This window comes from Pogona vitticeps, chromosome 10 (genome assembly GCF_051106095.1).
Source record: "Pogona vitticeps strain Pit_001003342236 chromosome 10, PviZW2.1, whole genome shotgun sequence".
Classification (NCBI taxonomy): domain Eukaryota; kingdom Metazoa; phylum Chordata; class Lepidosauria; order Squamata; family Agamidae; genus Pogona; species Pogona vitticeps.
The window spans coordinates 2,853,342-2,871,060 of record NC_135792.1 but is presented as its reverse complement, the minus strand read 5'-3'; the positions used below and the strand labels follow the sequence as shown (position 1 = coordinate 2,871,060).

At 41.7% G+C, this 17,719-nt stretch overlaps 1 protein-coding gene across 1 annotated transcript in view; it reads left to right on the top strand.

Moving 5' to 3' along the window:
* ITFG1 (integrin alpha FG-GAP repeat containing 1) overlaps positions 1-17,719 on the top strand; it is a 73,857-nt gene that overhangs the window by 35,073 nt on the left and 21,065 nt on the right. Inside the window, exons 11-14 of the mRNA XM_020788251.3 lie at positions 7,545-7,695; positions 9,406-9,514; positions 13,977-14,020; positions 16,033-16,111. Of these exons, the coding sequence (XP_020643910.3) occupies positions 7,545-7,695; positions 9,406-9,514; positions 13,977-14,020; positions 16,033-16,111 (383 nt within the window). The remainder of the gene's footprint in view (positions 1-7,544; positions 7,696-9,405; positions 9,515-13,976; positions 14,021-16,032; positions 16,112-17,719) is intronic.

Below are 17,719 nucleotides of genomic sequence, written 5' to 3'. Positions count from 1 at the left end.
TATCTATGTGGCCTAAACCAGACTAACAATTGATTTAATGGTGGCCATGGGCCTTGGACTCCATGTGCTCCCCATTCACAAGAATGCCTAGGAAGAAGGTAATATTATTGTTTCTCTGTTTTTAAAGTTTTCAATGCCAGGTATCTTTTTAATTATATGTATGGACCTTTTAGAGGCACCGTTGTATCGGTGTATCGATATATCATTTTTTATGAAAACAGGGATGTTTAGGAAATAACTGCTTCATCAAGCCTTCAGCGTGCTTATTTTAATGTTGAGGTTGTTGCAAAAGATACCATTTCTTATTTCTGGAGTGTGTCCAGGATTTGGTGTAAGAACACTGGTTAAATTGGTCAGATGGTAAACCAGAATTCATTGATTGCATTGCTTTGTGGATTTAAGAAAATAACTTGTTTCGCCCAAGCATTGTTGATACAAACCACAACTTAATTGGCGCAATTAGCCGAGGTGGTTTCTCATCCTGTGAATGACACCTCCGTTTGTGGGATCACACCGATGGTCCTTCCATCACGAGACATTGCGATTCAGCTCAGCTGAGCCTTCTGTTTCTTGTGGTTTTGCGGCACTGTGTCCTGTGTTTCCCTAGAGCTGCTTCTCACTCTCCAGTGTCTAGGTAGGCTTTTAGGGTTGCACACCAAGGCCAAGAGCAATTGCCACCTCCTGTTGCATCAAAATCTGGAAGTACACCTTCATTTCCTTATAGCAAGGTTCAAGGACACCTTTATTTCTGATAGCCAGCTTTATCCTGTTCAAGTTGCCATAAACTCTACACCACTGAAATTGGGCATGCTTCTCCCATCCTCCCTTGGGCAGAGCATCTTTCCGTACTGTCTACAACTATGGAATGTGCCCAAGTCCTTATTACTTAGCTGTTTAAGGGGCTGGGGCTCCATCTTAAAATTAGCATCTCCTGCTCATCTAAAAGGAACATACAACAGTGTAGCTCCTTAAAGAAATAAGTGCCACTCTCTGGGGATTTTTTTTTCCTTTTAGCGACCAAGGAATGTTCATTGTACTGAAGCAAATAGCCCCTTCATCTCAAATTATTCATTAGATTACTTATATGAGCCATATTAGATGACTCACCAAGAAATCGCAACAACCAATTGGTGGAAAGAGAGGAGACAACGGACGTCAACTTAGTTGCTAAGGGATACATCGTGAGTTGAAGCAAAAACTATTCCGTTCCTTCCCTCCTCGCTTTTAATACTGGTAACCACAGATCTAATTTGGGTGATTGATTACTGTGATTAAGTGATAAGAGCTTCTTTTTTTCTTTTCCTCCCTCAAACCTTTGGCTCAAGGCTGCGGGACTAAGTCTTCGGAAGCCCAGTTCTTAATTGCTAGGATCTGTAACGGAGTAGAATTAAAAGGGGCCATGTGGCTTTTTATTCATCTGGGGGACGTGCTGATGTGTATAATGGCCTCGTGACACAAAAGTGACTTAATTATATGCTTTTACTGTCATTCGCAAAAAAAAAAAAAGGATTTCATGTAGTGTTCTGTTTCTTTTATTATGATGATTATTGTTCCCGGACAAGGTATGGAAAAGATGCTTAATATAGTGTGAATTTTATTTCAAGGTAATTTTATTTTCCCCAGCTCTGGGGGTCAAGGTGGGAAGGTGAGAGTAGTCTTGAGGTATATACGTGCCAGCATGTGCAAAGCTTGGAGAAGTTACTTTTTTAAAAAAATAATAATCATCAAATGGGCATGCCAGCTTGGACTCAAAGTCAAAGCAAGTAATTTTTTCCCAGACCACTCCACCTGCATAGATGTTTGGGCTCAATTTGTTTCCTTTTCATCTCTTAAGCCCTGTTCGCTCCCTGGAAACCATGGTTTGCTTCAAGACATGTGCCCTCGTGCCCTTGTTGAAAGCAATTTCACCACCTCCTCTTTCAAACCTTTTTCTGAGGCTTTTCAGTCCATCCGCATGAGGATCAAGCAGCCTGCTGAGGCTATTTTTTTTCCCAAGCCACCACCAAAAATCTCCCTCCACTAAAAGGGGTGAGAAAATACTCAGAGATGGAGACTCAAGCCACAGGCATAAGTCAGACGTACGTCACACCAGAGATTCAGTTCAGCTTTGTGTTTTTTTCCCCCAATGACGTGGACTGGACTCGTGACTCAGAGAACCCACCTGCCCTTCCCTTTTTTCTGGGGGGGGGAGCTTGTTTTTAATAGGGACTGGGGCTTGGTCTTGGGACTTTGTACCAAAGACTCAGACTTGGGACTCGGATTCAAAGAATTGCTAGCCACTTTGGAAATATTTCTACTCAAGTCCATGATTCCATGCCATTCAGTAGAACTAGAAATACACAGCACCAAACAAAGTCCAAAATACAGTGGTGCCTGGCAAGACTATTGCCTCGCGGGATGATTAATCCGCAAGATGATTGGTTTTTGCGATCGCTGTTGCGCTTTGCAGGACGATGTTTTCTATGGATGATTTTCACAAGATGACGATTTTTCCCCATTGGAATGCATTAAATAGATTTCAATGCATTCCAACGGGGAACTGCGTTTCAGAAGACAATGTTTTCGCAAGACAGCATTTTTCGCGGAAGGAATTAACATCGTCTTGCGAGGCACCGCTGTACACTCACCCTTTTGATTCATGTTGCTCCTCTGTATCACGGCATTTGATGCTAATTGTTTTGAAATGGACCGAAAACATTAGCATAACTCAGCATTTTATCATGTTAATATTGTTCCTTGTTTGACATCAGTCTTAGATTTATTTCTGTCTCTTGCCATTATCTCTGTAAATATTCAGCGCCCTTTTATTTAGCACTAGTGGAGTAGAGTTTCTCAACATCCCATAACTCATGGGATTCACACATGATGGTTGGTCTTCCATAATAGTTCTCAAGCACTTTCCTAAAAAGATTTATGTCTGTCTTTGTGCTCTACCTGTTGGTATGAGCTTTTCAATAAGCAATGAATCCATGTCTCTCTATCGTCTACGGCAGACTGGTTTTCCCCAGTAGTCATATTCCAGTCACTGCTGGGCAGCCAATAATAACAAAAAGGGGGAAACCTGGCTCTGCTGGGTTTTCAGATCTTCAGATAGGAGGCTACAACGTCGTCATCATCATCTTAGAACTGTAGAGCTGGAAGAGACCCTACGGGGCGTTGACTCCAGCCTCTTGTCAAGGAGTCACAGTGGGGAATTGAACTCCCAACCTTTGGCTCCAGCATGGGATAGGGAATCTGGCTTAAGAGGTTCTTCCAGTTTTCCAGAACATCTTTTAGGGGTGCGTGAAATGCAGCAAAGCAGATCCCACCAGATCTGACAGCAAAAGGCTGCCTAATAGCTTCCATGTAAAGAAACTGTAACTTCTAAATTGCCCAGTTAGTGTGGCATGTTTTTCACAGCGATAGCAAAAACTAAGGCAGAATAAAGCAAAGAAAGTCCAACAGCTGAAATATTCCAGCATTCCTTTCGCTGGTGGGAAACCATGGGTGAGAAGTTTCCCAAGCACACTCCTCAAGTTGGCCCTAAATTAAATTCACTATATATTTACTGACAGTTCATTTTGATCCACTGTGTGTGTTGTGCTGTTGTCTTCTAAATTCCGTTGAAATGCTTTTGGTACAAGGAGCTCTAAGGCTGAAAGAACATCCCTAGGCCTTAGCCAATGTGAAATTCTATTATTTTGACATCCATGAGAAATAAAGCAGGAAAGCCAGCAGGCATTGTTGGTGAGTTGAAAAAAAGACACACATGAATTTGATGAATGACTGCCGATTTCCCCGCTTTATGCTGCTCTGTCTGTAGTTGTAACTTTTAGCAGTAACTCTCCTTGGCATAACTCTCGTATGAAATGACCGGATTCCGAAGTATCTTCCATCCATTTGGAGTGGGGAGAAAAATATTCTTTTTTAATTGTTAACAATGTTAAAGAAAACTGAGACCTTGTGTCTTCAGTTTGCGATGTGTTTCTGACTCAATTTCTTTCCTTTACAAGGAAATGGATATTGAACTAACTTAAAATTAAATATAATACTGCACTTAAGTCTAAATGTTGTCCTTAGAGAATGTCCTATACTGGTCAGGTCATTAATCACAGAGAAACCACCATACTGACTCGCCTGTCCTCTGATCTCTGTTAGCTTTGTCTAGGTTTCTCTTGATTTCCTTCCTGCCGTATATTGCAAGGGGAACGTAACTCCTTGTCCATCTTTCTTAGCATCCACTTCTTCTTTTTTTTAGTCGAAAAGAGTCAGAGGTTATTTTCCAGCTGAGAACATCCATATGGTGCCAGTAGCCTTTGAAAATAGCTCCCTGGGTGCATGTTCTCCATAACGTGACGTAGCTTTGATGCTAGTGCCAGCGTTACTGGAAGTATGGCGTACAGGCTGCCATGAAGCGAACATGCCAGGAGACAGCATTTGAGATGAAACAGCTCTTCCTGCTGTCGGTAGGCTGCATGGGAGTCTGTCAGCAAATGTCATTTTGTGATGTTGTTAGCAATGCAAACACAGGGGTGCTATCAATTTTTCCATTAGATCATGGGAATTATGATTTTTCTTCAGTATTGTGCGATGGTGTCCACTGATTCACATATTTTTTTCCCTTTCTGAGTAATAAAGTCATGTCAGACGACATTTGTATTATTTCGGGTGTACAATTGCCACAAAAGGCAATCTCTTGCAAGTCATGTTAATTTGGCTGAAACAACAGGTCTATTATAAATGTAGTTAGTATTACAGTGATATGAAAGTAGTGTTGTGTAGGCTTTTATCTGTATCATCATCACTAATAGCAGCGTCCCAAGTCATTTGAATCTCTGTTATCACAGTCTTCCTTCCACTTTTAAAACGAAACCATCACTGCAGTTAAAATATGTAGTTAAAAAATTAATCAAACATGCATATAAACACAACTGAAAATTTGTAACTTAGTCTGTCAGCCATTAAAGGGAGGAAATGTTGAATGCCTCGGTTGCTTCTGCATAAGATATACTCTCAACTGCATTTTTTTTTCCCACTCTTTGCACGAAAGAACACACTCCCGGTGATCCCATCACAACCTCCTGGCTTAAGCTCGTTTGCTTTTCTCCCTCTTCCCGAACTCTGAAGCTCTGGAGTGGCAAATGGTAAGGAGCTTGCCACTTTACAGACGGTGGGAATTCCAGCTGAAGTGGTATCTGCCCTCTGGAATGAGATAATGCAGATGGACTCAGGTGCTTCCTTGAGTTCTGCAGTCCCAGAGGCAATGTTGGGAGTTGCACTAGAGACTACTTTTTTCCCCCCAAGTCTTCATCTCCCTTTACTTTCTTGAGAGTGTTCTGCGTGGCGATGATTCTTGGCGCTATAATCTGACCAACTGGCTCCGTACCTATTTCAGATTTGACAGCTGCTGTACTGTAGTCGAAAGATAGATCGTCTTTGGCTGAGAACAGTTGGGCACGTCGTAACTGATCTTTTAAAGCTTGCTGAATGACCTTGGGTGACTCCCAGAAAATATGAAGGCTTCTGTCGTATCTTAGGAGGCTAATACAGTGTGTAGAGTTAGAGCTTGCTTCACAGATGGAAGGATCACTTATTTGTCATTATACACGCACACACAAACTCACAGCTACAGAGGGTGGAAAGGTATTAAAAATCAGAAGGGTATCAAAAATAAGACCTATGCCCTAAAACTATTGGAACTCTTATATCTTACGGCATCCTCACCCCATAAATTACGCATTCTTTGCTTCAAATCCGTGCACTTATTTATACATCAAGCTACCTGCCAGCTAGGAAAAACATTTCATAAGTAGGCTGTAGTTCACGATACAGTATGTTTTAAATACTGCAAGCCTATGTGACTTTTCATTGGCTCAGACGAGCACGGCTGTGCTTCTGGAATTTGTCACTACTTTGTAGTGCGTTTTTGAGAATAAAATTGAACGAACTTGTGTGTGCTTTCCCCTGTGCCAGTGAGATGGATAACTTTTTGCAACCAAGCCTTTCCCGTATCTCTGAGAACTTTTAATAATTTACATCCCACTGTCAAAGGGGCAGAGTATCTTCCAAAGCAGAGGAGAAAAGTATTTTCAGACACTTTATCTGCAAAATTCAAAACAGGTTTTGTAAAGGAATGGATCAAAAGAGGATGAGGGGGAAAAAATGGTCGGCGCACAGCATGTTACCCTTTGTCACATCTAAACCAGGGCATTAATGCATGACAAAGAAATTAAAATAAGCCCATAAATTGTATAATGGAGTGTTTTTCTATTTGGCTGAGACAGGATAAGATAGAATGGAGATGCAGTATAATGATAATCGTGACTCATGCTGGATATAAATATGTAAATATTCATGAAGAATGTTAAGAATAAACTTGTTGCCATGATAGTAATGAAAAGCTTCATTAAAGTGTGAGGTTGAGGAGAAGGAAGCCTGAATCATTTGTTTTGAAGATGTTGCATAGTGAGGAGGAAGGGAAACTTACCTTACAATATTAATTATTTGACTTGGTAGATGTCTTTTATGTTTTCCCTTTCCGCCAAATCTTTACATTTACACATACACACCTAGTTGGCAAAACAGACTTCAGCTTTACCAGTCTGCCTGGAGATTTGGCTGTTTTTTAAATGTCGATTTCCCCCCTTTATATCAGCTCTTCTTTTTAAAGTCAAAAACATCTGGTTTTCCCTCCATTCCCCCCCGTACTGTCCAGTCAGAAGCACCAGATTGCCTCCATGATGTTCCAAACTTTAGGCCACCGGTCCTGTACAGTAAGAGTCGGCTGTCATAATAATGGGGTGGTGAGAATATTCGGCATGGCTACATAGAGAAGACAAGAAGGGCCAAGGGCTCTCTGTTCATTGCCCCACCAGCCCGTGGGTTTCGGGTTACATCTTAGGCGTGCTGATGTTTCTGCTTCCAACAGGGTTTGCCTCTAGGGCATAGAGAAATGGCTGAACCTGGGAGTCCCTTAAATAGGTTTGGCAAGTTCTCAGGACTCCAAGATCCCGAGAGTTAAGTTTTGTAAAGAAAAGTTTCCTAATGGATTTACCATTTAAATGGTGCTGTGGCCAGTTTGCACAGGTTTGGGGGGGAAGAGTCCTATACTGGGCAGACACCCAGGACACAACCAGCTCCTCATTGATAAAGATTTCAGAGGATCCCTTCTGCAAGCGTGAAGAGCCAATCGGATTCTGGCCCCTTTGTTGAGAAAACAGCGCGTTACTCACTCCTGCCCTCCAGAAATTCAGACTCTGCCGGCGTGAGTGAGTGACATGGAGTATTATTATTATTATTATTATTATTATTATTATTATTATTATTATTATTATTATTATTATTATTATTATTATTATTATTATTATTATTATTATTATTATTATTATTATTATTATTATTATTATTATTATTATTATTATTATTATTATTATTAATTGAATTTATATCCCGCCTATCTGGACTATAAGTAGGTAGTAAGGGTATCAATTCATGGTGGTCATGGCCAGAATGGTGGAGGGAAATCTGGGCTTTGTCTGTTACTTCTCTCTCTCCTTCTTTTACAGCGAGCAGCAGGCTTTCCTCTTGCAGAACGTGGAGTGCACCAACGCGAGCTGCCAGGGTGCACACCGCATGTTCAGAGTCTACTGGGAGCTCTCGGGCCTAAATCAAATCAGAGGTGCTGTGGTGGCAACCTTCTTTGACATTTACGAAGATGTAAGTACCGCCTTCCTCTGTGCTAATTTTTCCTGCCTCCTTGACCGCCCTCTGCCTATTCCTTTTCCGGCGTTCTTTCCAGACTTGCACTTCTGGAAGATTTTGACCTGATGGTCCTCACTCAGTTTTGCAGATCATGAAAACAAAATGTGCTGATTATTTTTTAAAGAGTCGTTAAAAGTTTGGAAGGATGCACGGAGAACAACCCAACTTCATTCTAGCGTATTTGAATAGATCTGTGTTAGTAAATGTATTTGGATTTTTTTTTTTCTAAACAGAATAAAAAGTAGACGATTTCTATATATGATCACTGAGGTTTATTCCGTTGTAACTGCACACTTTAAACAAGCTTGATGCTTTTGCCTGGATTTAGGATCTTCTTCCTACGGTATATGAAAAGTACATGAGCACAGTGCATCTGGCTATTAGTGCCAGATTTTTCTGGCCTCTGTTTTATTTCTCACTTTTGAGCCTTTTAACTACCTCTCCTTGTGCATTCACTATCCTCTGCAGTGATACACTTTACTCTTTCGCTCAGCTACTCTTCCTTTTCTCCCCCACCCCAAGGCTGTGTGTTTCTCAGGAATTTCCAAGGGTGAAAAGTACATCTCCGGATATATATTTTTTTTTGCTGCATTTTCTGCCTTATAAGTCATTCAAAACGTTTTCATGTTTCCTAATACCTGGAGGCGAAGTTTTGACACTTTTAAAGCATTGTTAAATGCAGGGCTGATATCTGCTTAGCACAGCAGTGTTTCCTGTTGCAGTGAAGCCATAAAACTGACATGATTCCCGTTAAACATAATGAAGGATGGAATGGCATTGCCCAGAATACATCAGTTTGTACTTAAAACCGATGCCTGCAGCTGACAAGATCTGAGCAGAAAGTAGGAGAAAAGGAGCATGTACAAGGGAGGAGCTGTCATGTGGACATAAGTCTTCAGTGTTTGTCCTTTTTTTTACCATTAAAATTTTGTCACAGAGATGGAGAAATCTAGATCAGCCACTCTCAATGGAAGCCATATGGCCCACTGCATAGCTCGGGCACATGTGAAAAGGGCACAGACTGAAAAATGAGAATTTTCTGAAAGATGGGAGCCTTTACTTCCTTCCACCGCTGGCCACCACAGGTCCAAAACATCAGTGAGTTTTGAGCAGGTTGACGTGTTGGACGTTTAGAACCCTGAAAGGTTATTTCCTATTCTTTTGAGCACATGGCCATTACCTAGCTGGCTCTTCAGAAGTTTCCTTTGGATAGGTGCAGCTCTGATCATTCAGGACCGAAGCGGGCTCTTCTGTATTCATAAGAAGTCACGGAATCCAGAAACCATAGGCTGCTGAATGATTCAGCTCTCTTGCAGGTGTTTAGCCAGAGTAATAAAGCTGGGGCTCTAACCTTAAGGATGTGGTGGAATAAATCCACTTGGCTGAGGGCAGGGAGACACATCCAAAATTAATTTTTTTCCCCTTCCACCTCCTCAAAACAGTACAAGCAGAAAGGTGTCTCGTTCTGGCTTTGGTGGCATAATGAAATCCTTTGAAATCTGAACTTCCTCTCTCATTTAGAGTTCTTCTTGTGAATAATTCTGTGACCTAAGTTGGTGTTTTTGCAAGAATTTTTTATTTTATTGTTGGATTTTCATTAGCTACTTCAGTGCTGGTCACGTTGCTGGTTAATTTATTTGCCTTGTTTCTTCATGGCTTCTTCAGGGGATCTTAGACATCCTTGTCCTCAGCAAAAATTCTACGAAGGGCAACCTCGCCATCCATGCTTTGAAAAACAACTTTGAAGCGGATGCCTACTTCGTTAAAGTCATTGGTAAGTGGTTTGCTATGAAGACATTAAAATGCTATTAGGGGCGAGAGTCGTACTGCTGCTAGTTGAATGCTAAAACGGAAGAACAGCTGGAAAAAAATAAGATCCTATTACAGTAATGATGTGAGAAAGGAAATGGCATTGGAGTGTATGTGTGGGAGGACTGGGTTAAGAAAACCTGATTAATACTTTGGCCATCTCATGAGATGAGAAGACTCCTTGGAAAAGACCCTGATGTTGGGAAAGTGTGAAGACAAGAGGAAAAGGGGATGACAGAGGACGAGATGGTTTGACAGTGTCAACAAAGCGACCAACGTGAATTTGACCCAACTCCGGGAGGCAGTGGAAGACAGGAGGGCCTGGCGTGCTCTCTGGTCCATAGAGTCACGAAGAGTCGGACACGACTTAACGACTAATGACTCTTCGTGACCCCATGGACCAGATCACGCCAGGCCCTCCTGTCTTCCACTGCCTCCCGGAGTTGGGTCAAAGTCATGTCGGTCCCTTAGATGACACTGTCCATCCATCTCATCCTCGGTCGTCCCCTTCTCCTCTTGCCTTCACACTTTCCCAACATCAGGGTCTTTTCCAGGGAGTCTTCTCTTCTCATGAGATGGCCAAAGTACTGGAGCCTCAGGTTCAGGATCTGTCCTTCCAGTGAGCACTGGAATTTGGATTCCAGTGGATTTTTTTAACCACTGCTTAATGGAGCTCATTCCTTCTGGCTCTTTGAATTAATTATTTCTCTTAATCACCCTCATCTTGTGTGAAGTACGGTTTGGGTTTTGCAAATGGGCTTGTTTGTACCCGTTCCATAATTGTTGCGCAACAAAGCTGAGAACTAAATCCAAACAGAACAGGCCCATTGAAACAAAAGGGACTTGTTACCACGCGCTAATGTAAGTCTCATTGATTTCAATGGGTTTTTTCCCCCAGCTCCTCTAAAATGGATCCAGCTTTATGTCATTAAAAAAAATAGACAGGCCTGCTTTATTTTAATGAACATTTCACTTTTAATCAGGTAGGGGAACATATGCGAGACAAATGAAAGTAAAAAACTGTTTTCAGCAACTTTTTGTCTGATGCCCAGCAGCTGCATTGCTTTTTAATCAGAGTTACAGAGGATTAACTTCAAGAGAATAAACCGCTGGCCGCTTCACGGTGCATAGTGTGGAAGGGCTTGTGTGCAGTGAATTCAGTAGAATAAAACGCACACTCTGGATCACCAAGCACCCTGAAGTGCGCCATTCATCATCCCGGCCTCTGAAGAACAGAGCTGACTTTGTGTGCAGGCTACCTAAAGGTTAAAACTGATAAGACCCCTTTTTTTAAAGCAAATTGGCAGTCCGAACCATCTGCTTAATTGAATTTAACAAAAAAAACACCGTAAATGGTTCAGAAATACCCCTTCCGGTGTTTTGCAGGTGAAAACAGAGATCTTTTTTAGATTTATGCAATCACTATACCAGCGCTTTAAGTGGAGAGGTTAAAACTATATAGGAAAGTTCATAAGAAGGAAGATGGTCCTGCTTGTTACACATGGAGACATCTGGGTAGATTTCAGGATTTAGCATTGTTGAGTAGCTTTTGTGCCTTGAGTGCTTTTCCCCCCACCTTTGACGGCGGTCCTTCTTGTTAGAAAGAACCTTGCCGTGGATTGCTCATGCATTGATGATTCTTCCAGTTAGATTACCGCAGCGTGTCGTGCATGGAGCTGCCTTTGAAGACTGTTCAGAAGTCACAGGAAGTCTAGGACGCAGCTGGGATAGTTCACCGAGAGATGTTGCCAGCCTTGAACGAGTTTGTCTAGCCCAGTTTAGCGTGCCTCTGCTTGTGTTTGAACCCCTGTTTGGCATTGGCCACGTGTACCTGATGGAAGGTGGATGCAGTTGCTGTGTTAGACCACTTCCTGACGCTAGTCTCTGTGGACTTTGAGAATCCAGCGGTGAGATAGGTGTCAGCCTGAGGGATTCTTCAACAGGGACTCCCCAGTTTTCTTCTCCAAAGAAAATTCCCTGGCACCAGGATTATAGATTCATCCAATTTTAATTGCCTGAAGTTCTACATCCTGCTTTTCATTGGCAGACCTGTATTTCTTACATTATTTTGTGTGCCATAGTTTTAATTTTATGAATCATCCTGGAATTGAGTTGAATGAAGAGTGATAGCTAAACATTGTATTAAAAGCCTGGTTGATCCTCCTTCAAGCATAGAAGGATTTTTTTAGGGCCCTGAATATTTTCATCGCTTTTTTCAGGAATGAAAGAAATTCACCGAATCCTCATGGTCCGATGTGAGCAAAACATGTAATTCAGTAGAGTATGTTTTTTTTAAAAAAAAAAAAGTGTTCAGCTAAATACAGCTTGCTTTTTTTTTTCTACATACCTACTGGCCAAGAAAAAAGAAAAAAAGAAAAAGACCTAAATATCATATTTAAGATGCTGTAGAAAGTTGTGAAGTATGAGAAGTCAAAATAATGGCGTGCCCGCTTGCTGAAACCCCTCCCTCCCTCGACTCTGGTACTGTTCCCCTCTAAAGCAGTATTCACAAGTTCTTGAATCCAAAAGTGCAAACCTACCAATTCCTTTAGAAAAAGTGGTGCTCTAGAGGGCAAGCTTCTTTCAGAGATGCCCAGCGTTGGCACGGTGTTACGAACGCATTGGCAGCTTAATCACAGTATGTTGTGTGGCTGAATCAGTTTCAAGCTTTGGTGCAAAAAAAAAAATGAAGCGCTTTCAAGAACAGATGTTCTTCAAGGTATGAAAGGGGCAGGGAAGGAAAGTTAATGAGACTTTAATTTGTAGCTGCTGACAATGAACCTTTTCTTCGTAGTTTTCCATGGTCAATAAGCAGTTTGCTGAGACGCTAGTTCCTTCTCGTCTTCCACCCCCACCCACTCCACAAAATCAGTGCTTCTTAGCATCTGTTTTTAAAAGCAAGCAGGCCAATGACACTCTTACGCTGCGGATGAAGCCAAAGGTTGCATCTACTGTGGCCCAAGGAGATAGCAAGAATATATTGATAAGCCTTGCTTCTGCCGCCGTCTGGGAGAAACCTCTGGATATTTGCATAAACCACCACCGCTAATTGCAGCTTGGTTACACAGTCAAGTCTGTGACCCGGCATGTGGCTGAGATATGCCCCGACACCTTTGTCAGTGAGCAGCAGATAACCACAGCAAGTTACACAGACCGTCTTACATGGATACCAACAGGATTCGGGCCATGATCTTTAAATGAAAACGGTTGTTTCTGCCATTTTCCAGGCAGGAGGCTAAGGCAGAGACATGACCTGTGGTTGAGGCTAGATTTGAACCCAGATCTCCCAAGAGTTTTTGCCAACAGTATTTGCCACTTGCCAGATACAACTTGTTTCCTTGAATGCAGTTTAAGTCATTTCCCACTTTATGCCTTGGGTCAGATTGTTTTTCTGTTTGTAACAGAATTTGGAAATGTGAGTGTTTAAGCCAGCATCTGGCATTGATTTAACAATTCATTGTTTATATTATGCAATGAATTCGTTACATTACTCATTGGTAACATGATAGTAGCATGCTACTTTAAACATTTTTTTAAAACTATTACAATGTTACCCAACCAGTAAATGTCACATATGTAAAATGATTTAAATGATACTTTTCAAAGTCATTCTTAAAAAATTGTTATTGATTATGGGTAGTGAATTAGTTCTGGACAAATTAAGTCCACACTCTGGTTTCTATGCATTTATCTATATACCCTTCCATGCTCTTGGAAGGATAAAACAGAGACAATAGTTCAACAATATTGTGAAGAACAAAAACCAGAGTGAAGACCATCAAAGGTGTTATAGGGCAGGAGGCGTAAGGACACGAGGTGGGGTATTGGGTTCTGAGCCAAGAAACCTAGATCCGAAGCCCCTGTGGAACATGGAGCATGCTGATTGATTTGGGGGTCATTCATTCACTCCTTTCAGCTTAAGCTCCTCCAGCACTGTTGGAGGCATAAAATTGTCCCCTGCATGTCATGCTAAGCTAGCTGGAGGAAGGCTGGAGTAGATGTTGCGATGAAAAATAATCACTGGAGTATTGATTCCGGAGTCAGAAACTCATCAGTGTGTGTGTGCGCGCGCACGCGTGTGTGTGTTTTTACAGAAACCTGGTTTTGTAACCTCTTTCCATTTCTCTATGGCTATTTTAACTATCTTTGTTACTGATCCAGCCAGTCAAGTGATTGCTTCACTAATGCCTTCACTATGCAGAACAGAGTGTCATTTGGACTGATCAATACTGGGGGTTTTTTAAAAAAAAAATTAATATAAGATAGGCAAATGTAATTAGAATTCTTAGGGTAGCTTTATCAACGAACTGCAGTGTGGTTTTCCAGAACTGACTATGAAGCAACCACACTTTTATGACTGAAGGAAGATGCATCTCTGCTGTTAAAAATGCAAATAGCCATTGGTGTTCTTTCTCATTTATCCACAGTTCTCAGCGGGCTTTGTTCCAATGACTGTCCTCGTAAAATAACGGTAAGTCTAGAACGGCCAACGTGTTGCTCATGAGATGGGTTAGAGTCCCATAGTGATCGGTATTATCAAAGGATAAGAGATGGGAGAAAAGCTTTGCCTTGATCACTTGTAAACGAAGCGTCACTGTGGCCACCAAACAGTAGACATTTCTTTCTGTGTAAGTGGCTTTTCATTTTTAACCCAGCCGTGTGCCATTTTCTAATCTACATGCACCAGCGCTTTCTCAAAATCTTGAGAAATAAATCTTTGAATGAAAGCACAGGGTGTACAGCTGTGTGTTTCTTTGTCTTTCTGCAAATCTGCATAATTGTCTGGAGATCAAAGTTCACAGTTTTTCCATCACTCAAACAGCAATTTTTTTGAGATCTTGCCAAGCATTGGAAAAAACAAAGGGAAGGCATTGATGCTCAACAAAATGTTGGCATTCTTATTCTTATGAATTTGCTGTGTTCAGCCTTTATTTTGTAGGTCTTTCCAGGAGCCTTTTGAACATGTCTTTTCCATATGCATGCTTTATTTTTCTTACTCACTGTATCACCATCTTCTCTCCGGCACCCAGAATTTAAAGTATTAAATTTTTCATGTTTACAAAGAAGTTGAAGGACTGTTGGTATGGGAAACCTGATCTTTTAGACAGAATCTGTGCAGTGCAATGTCCTTCTCAATCCTACAAAATCTGCTGCTACATCATATTTATTAAGCATCCATCTATGAAAGGTCAAGTCCTTATCCATGAACCTAAAACCCTAAGGAAAGTCATGGTCTAGGGAAAAGGAAGAGTGGGGGTTCTCCCCCCTTTTTTCATGAGGAAGCCAATTCTGAGGAAGCCCTAAACCAAGGAATGAATGTTTAGTTGCTTGATAGCAGATGGAACATGGTGGGTTCACCAGGTAGACAATCCTGATAAGGAGCAGCATCAGAGGCAAAAATCCAGGACTTGGGAACAGGTTCTGTGCTGGACAAGGTTAGGAAATGAGGCAGGAAAAGCAGGAGGATGTAACCATTAGGAATAACAAAGAGAAGTGGTGGCCCTTAAAAGATATGGGGAAGAACTGTACAAAGGAGACCCAAAGAACAGAAGTAATTCCAGGGGAACAAGCGGCTGCATGGACATCAGAAGAACCACCCTGGATCTTCTGTCCACTACTGTGTTCCCAGAGAGACCTGTGGGAATGCCAGAATCGGGACAGGAGTGCAACAGTAACGCGTCCGCCCGCTCAATCTTGTGCTCCCTAGGAAGGGCTGCTGGAGGAAATGTTGTATTTGGAAGAGTAGCTGTGTCAGTAACCATGTCCTTCAAGAACTTGTCTCATCTTCTGTCCAAGCTGCTGACACTATGTCTTGTGTTAGCTACTTCCATAGTCTGTCTATCATGTCTTGTCACTCACCATACAATGCAGCATCTCTTCCACTCCAAAGAGACGCACTAGTAAAAGCCCTTGTAAAGTTGCTATGCTTTTGTCTTTCTAAGCTTGCCCGAGCCCTTTTTTCTAGCCTCTGCTGTTCACATCAAATTGTCAGCTTGCACCCAGTGATGTTTCTGCCTTGCATTAGCAGATGAGATTCTAGTATCTCCACTGGAAACATGTAATATTTTCTGTATCAGTGGCTTAAGAGGGTTCTTTTTCCTCATCAGACCAAGCTGTGAATGCTGTTGCCTTGTTCCAGTTGATCTAAGAGCTTCGTGGTTAGGCTAGTGCTGGGATGCACAATTGTTTTCTGTGTACATTCAGAAGACTACCTTAAAAATAAATTTTAAAGTGCATTTTGAGTTTGGAGGAGGGGGTAGAAACGCTCCTGACTGCTTGAAGCTTGAAAACAAATACTGTAGTCTCCCAGTCTCAAGATGCTGTCAATAAATCTTTATCACATTTCCGACAGTGTGAATGACAAAAGGAGTTTGTTGTTATGTATGTTCTTTTTTAGTTCTTAAATTGTGCACATTTTTAAGCTTTGTAAAGAAAAGGGAGTCAGGAAAAAAAATAATGGAAGGCCTTCTCTTTTCATTCCAGCCCTTTGGTGTGAATCAGCCTGGACCTTATATCATGTACACAACTGTAGATGCCAATGGGTACTTGAAAAATGGTTCAGGTAAGACTTGTTCCTGTTGACTTCTTCAGATATTGAATGTCGAGAAAAGGTGCATTCCAAGCTTGATTTGTGGGAAGGGGTCGAGAGGAAACATTTCTAAAAGAGAGGAACTGCTCATATTAGCAGTGTTTGTGCTTGTTCTTTCGCTTTTTATTTGTTTGTTTGTTTGTTTGTTTGTTTGTTTGTTTGATTTATATTCCACCTATTTGGTCTTGCGACCACTCTAGGTGGTTGTTTCTAGCATATATATCACACTCAGTATCTGGAATGGCTTGAACCAGCTTCTACCAATTTAAAGGGTGGGAACATGAGATGTGGCTTGACCTCAGGCTCAATAGTCTAAAAAGTGGTGGCGAAAAGGCTTGGAAAAAAGAAAATTCAGACACAGGTTCTGGATGTTATGGGTTCTTTGGGCCTAGATGGATGGTGTTTTCCCATTCTACTGGTTAACATCAGCAGCAGTCAGCACAATCACATGCTTGCAAATTTTAGGGTGGCGTCAATGCCGTAGCTGTGTACAGTGTTGTAGAAAAGCTGGCTGCAGGTATTCACGTAATTAGTGGATTATAATAAGCATCTCGTATACAGGGTGGCCATATTTTAACTGTTCAGAACTGGCAACAGACTGGAGCTCTGCATGAAAACTGTCAGTCTGGGTGGTTTTATAATCATGTCAGCTTTTAATAAATTAAACATTTTTAGCACACAGATGGTAAGCGAAACCTGTCCCCCAGCTAGAAGGACAGAGTTAGAAGCACAAAACCAGCCTGGAGGGGTTGAATCACCAGAGAACTGAGCTCCCCAGGAAGCATGCTTGCCTAGAACTGACATACATAGATTAAGTAGGGCAGGCTACAGAGATCAATAACAGGAGCCTTTTGGTATGCTAGGCGTGTGCTTCGATTCAGTTTGGTCATCCGTTAGCTGCTGTGCATTCAGAGGCACGAGAAGCGCCCTCTGAAAGGGGAAGCGTGTAAGCCCTTTGTTCACTGAGAGGTTTTTAACTCAAGAGACAATGGATGCTTAGACATGTTCATCTCGGTGTATTGGTCTGGTCATCCGAAGGAACCGAGAGAGGGGCTGTCCCCACCCCAACAGCCAAGTGGGCAGGGTGGCTCTTGGCGACCGTTGACTGGACTCTACAGCATCTTCCCAGTGTCAAAGACCTATTCTGTCTTCAGAGACAGAACTTTTGCAGTTGCTGGGAGAGCTACCAGCGTGAATCGCAAGTTGCTGTGGGCGGAGGAGTGATGACTTTAAGCTGCATTTGAGCTCAGCCCAGAATTAAGGCCTTATTATGATGTATAAATATTGATGAATTTGTGAGATTAGTTTTCAAATATTAATGACCTGTTGTTTGCAAGCACTAGTGTAAGCCGTCTCTTGAGCGTCAGGTTTTGGTATCGCTCTTCACCTTTGTAGTCATACAGCTGATGATGATCCTGATTAACTTATTAGCACCTAAAATGTACTAAGCACTGAGCAATATAGCTTAGGGTGAAGAGTACTCCTTGATGCCTTACAAGAAAGGAGATTTTGTTTGGAAATGAAAATAGACATGAAATTAATTAATTATGGAATCAATTAATTGTTTTTGTTCTTCATCTT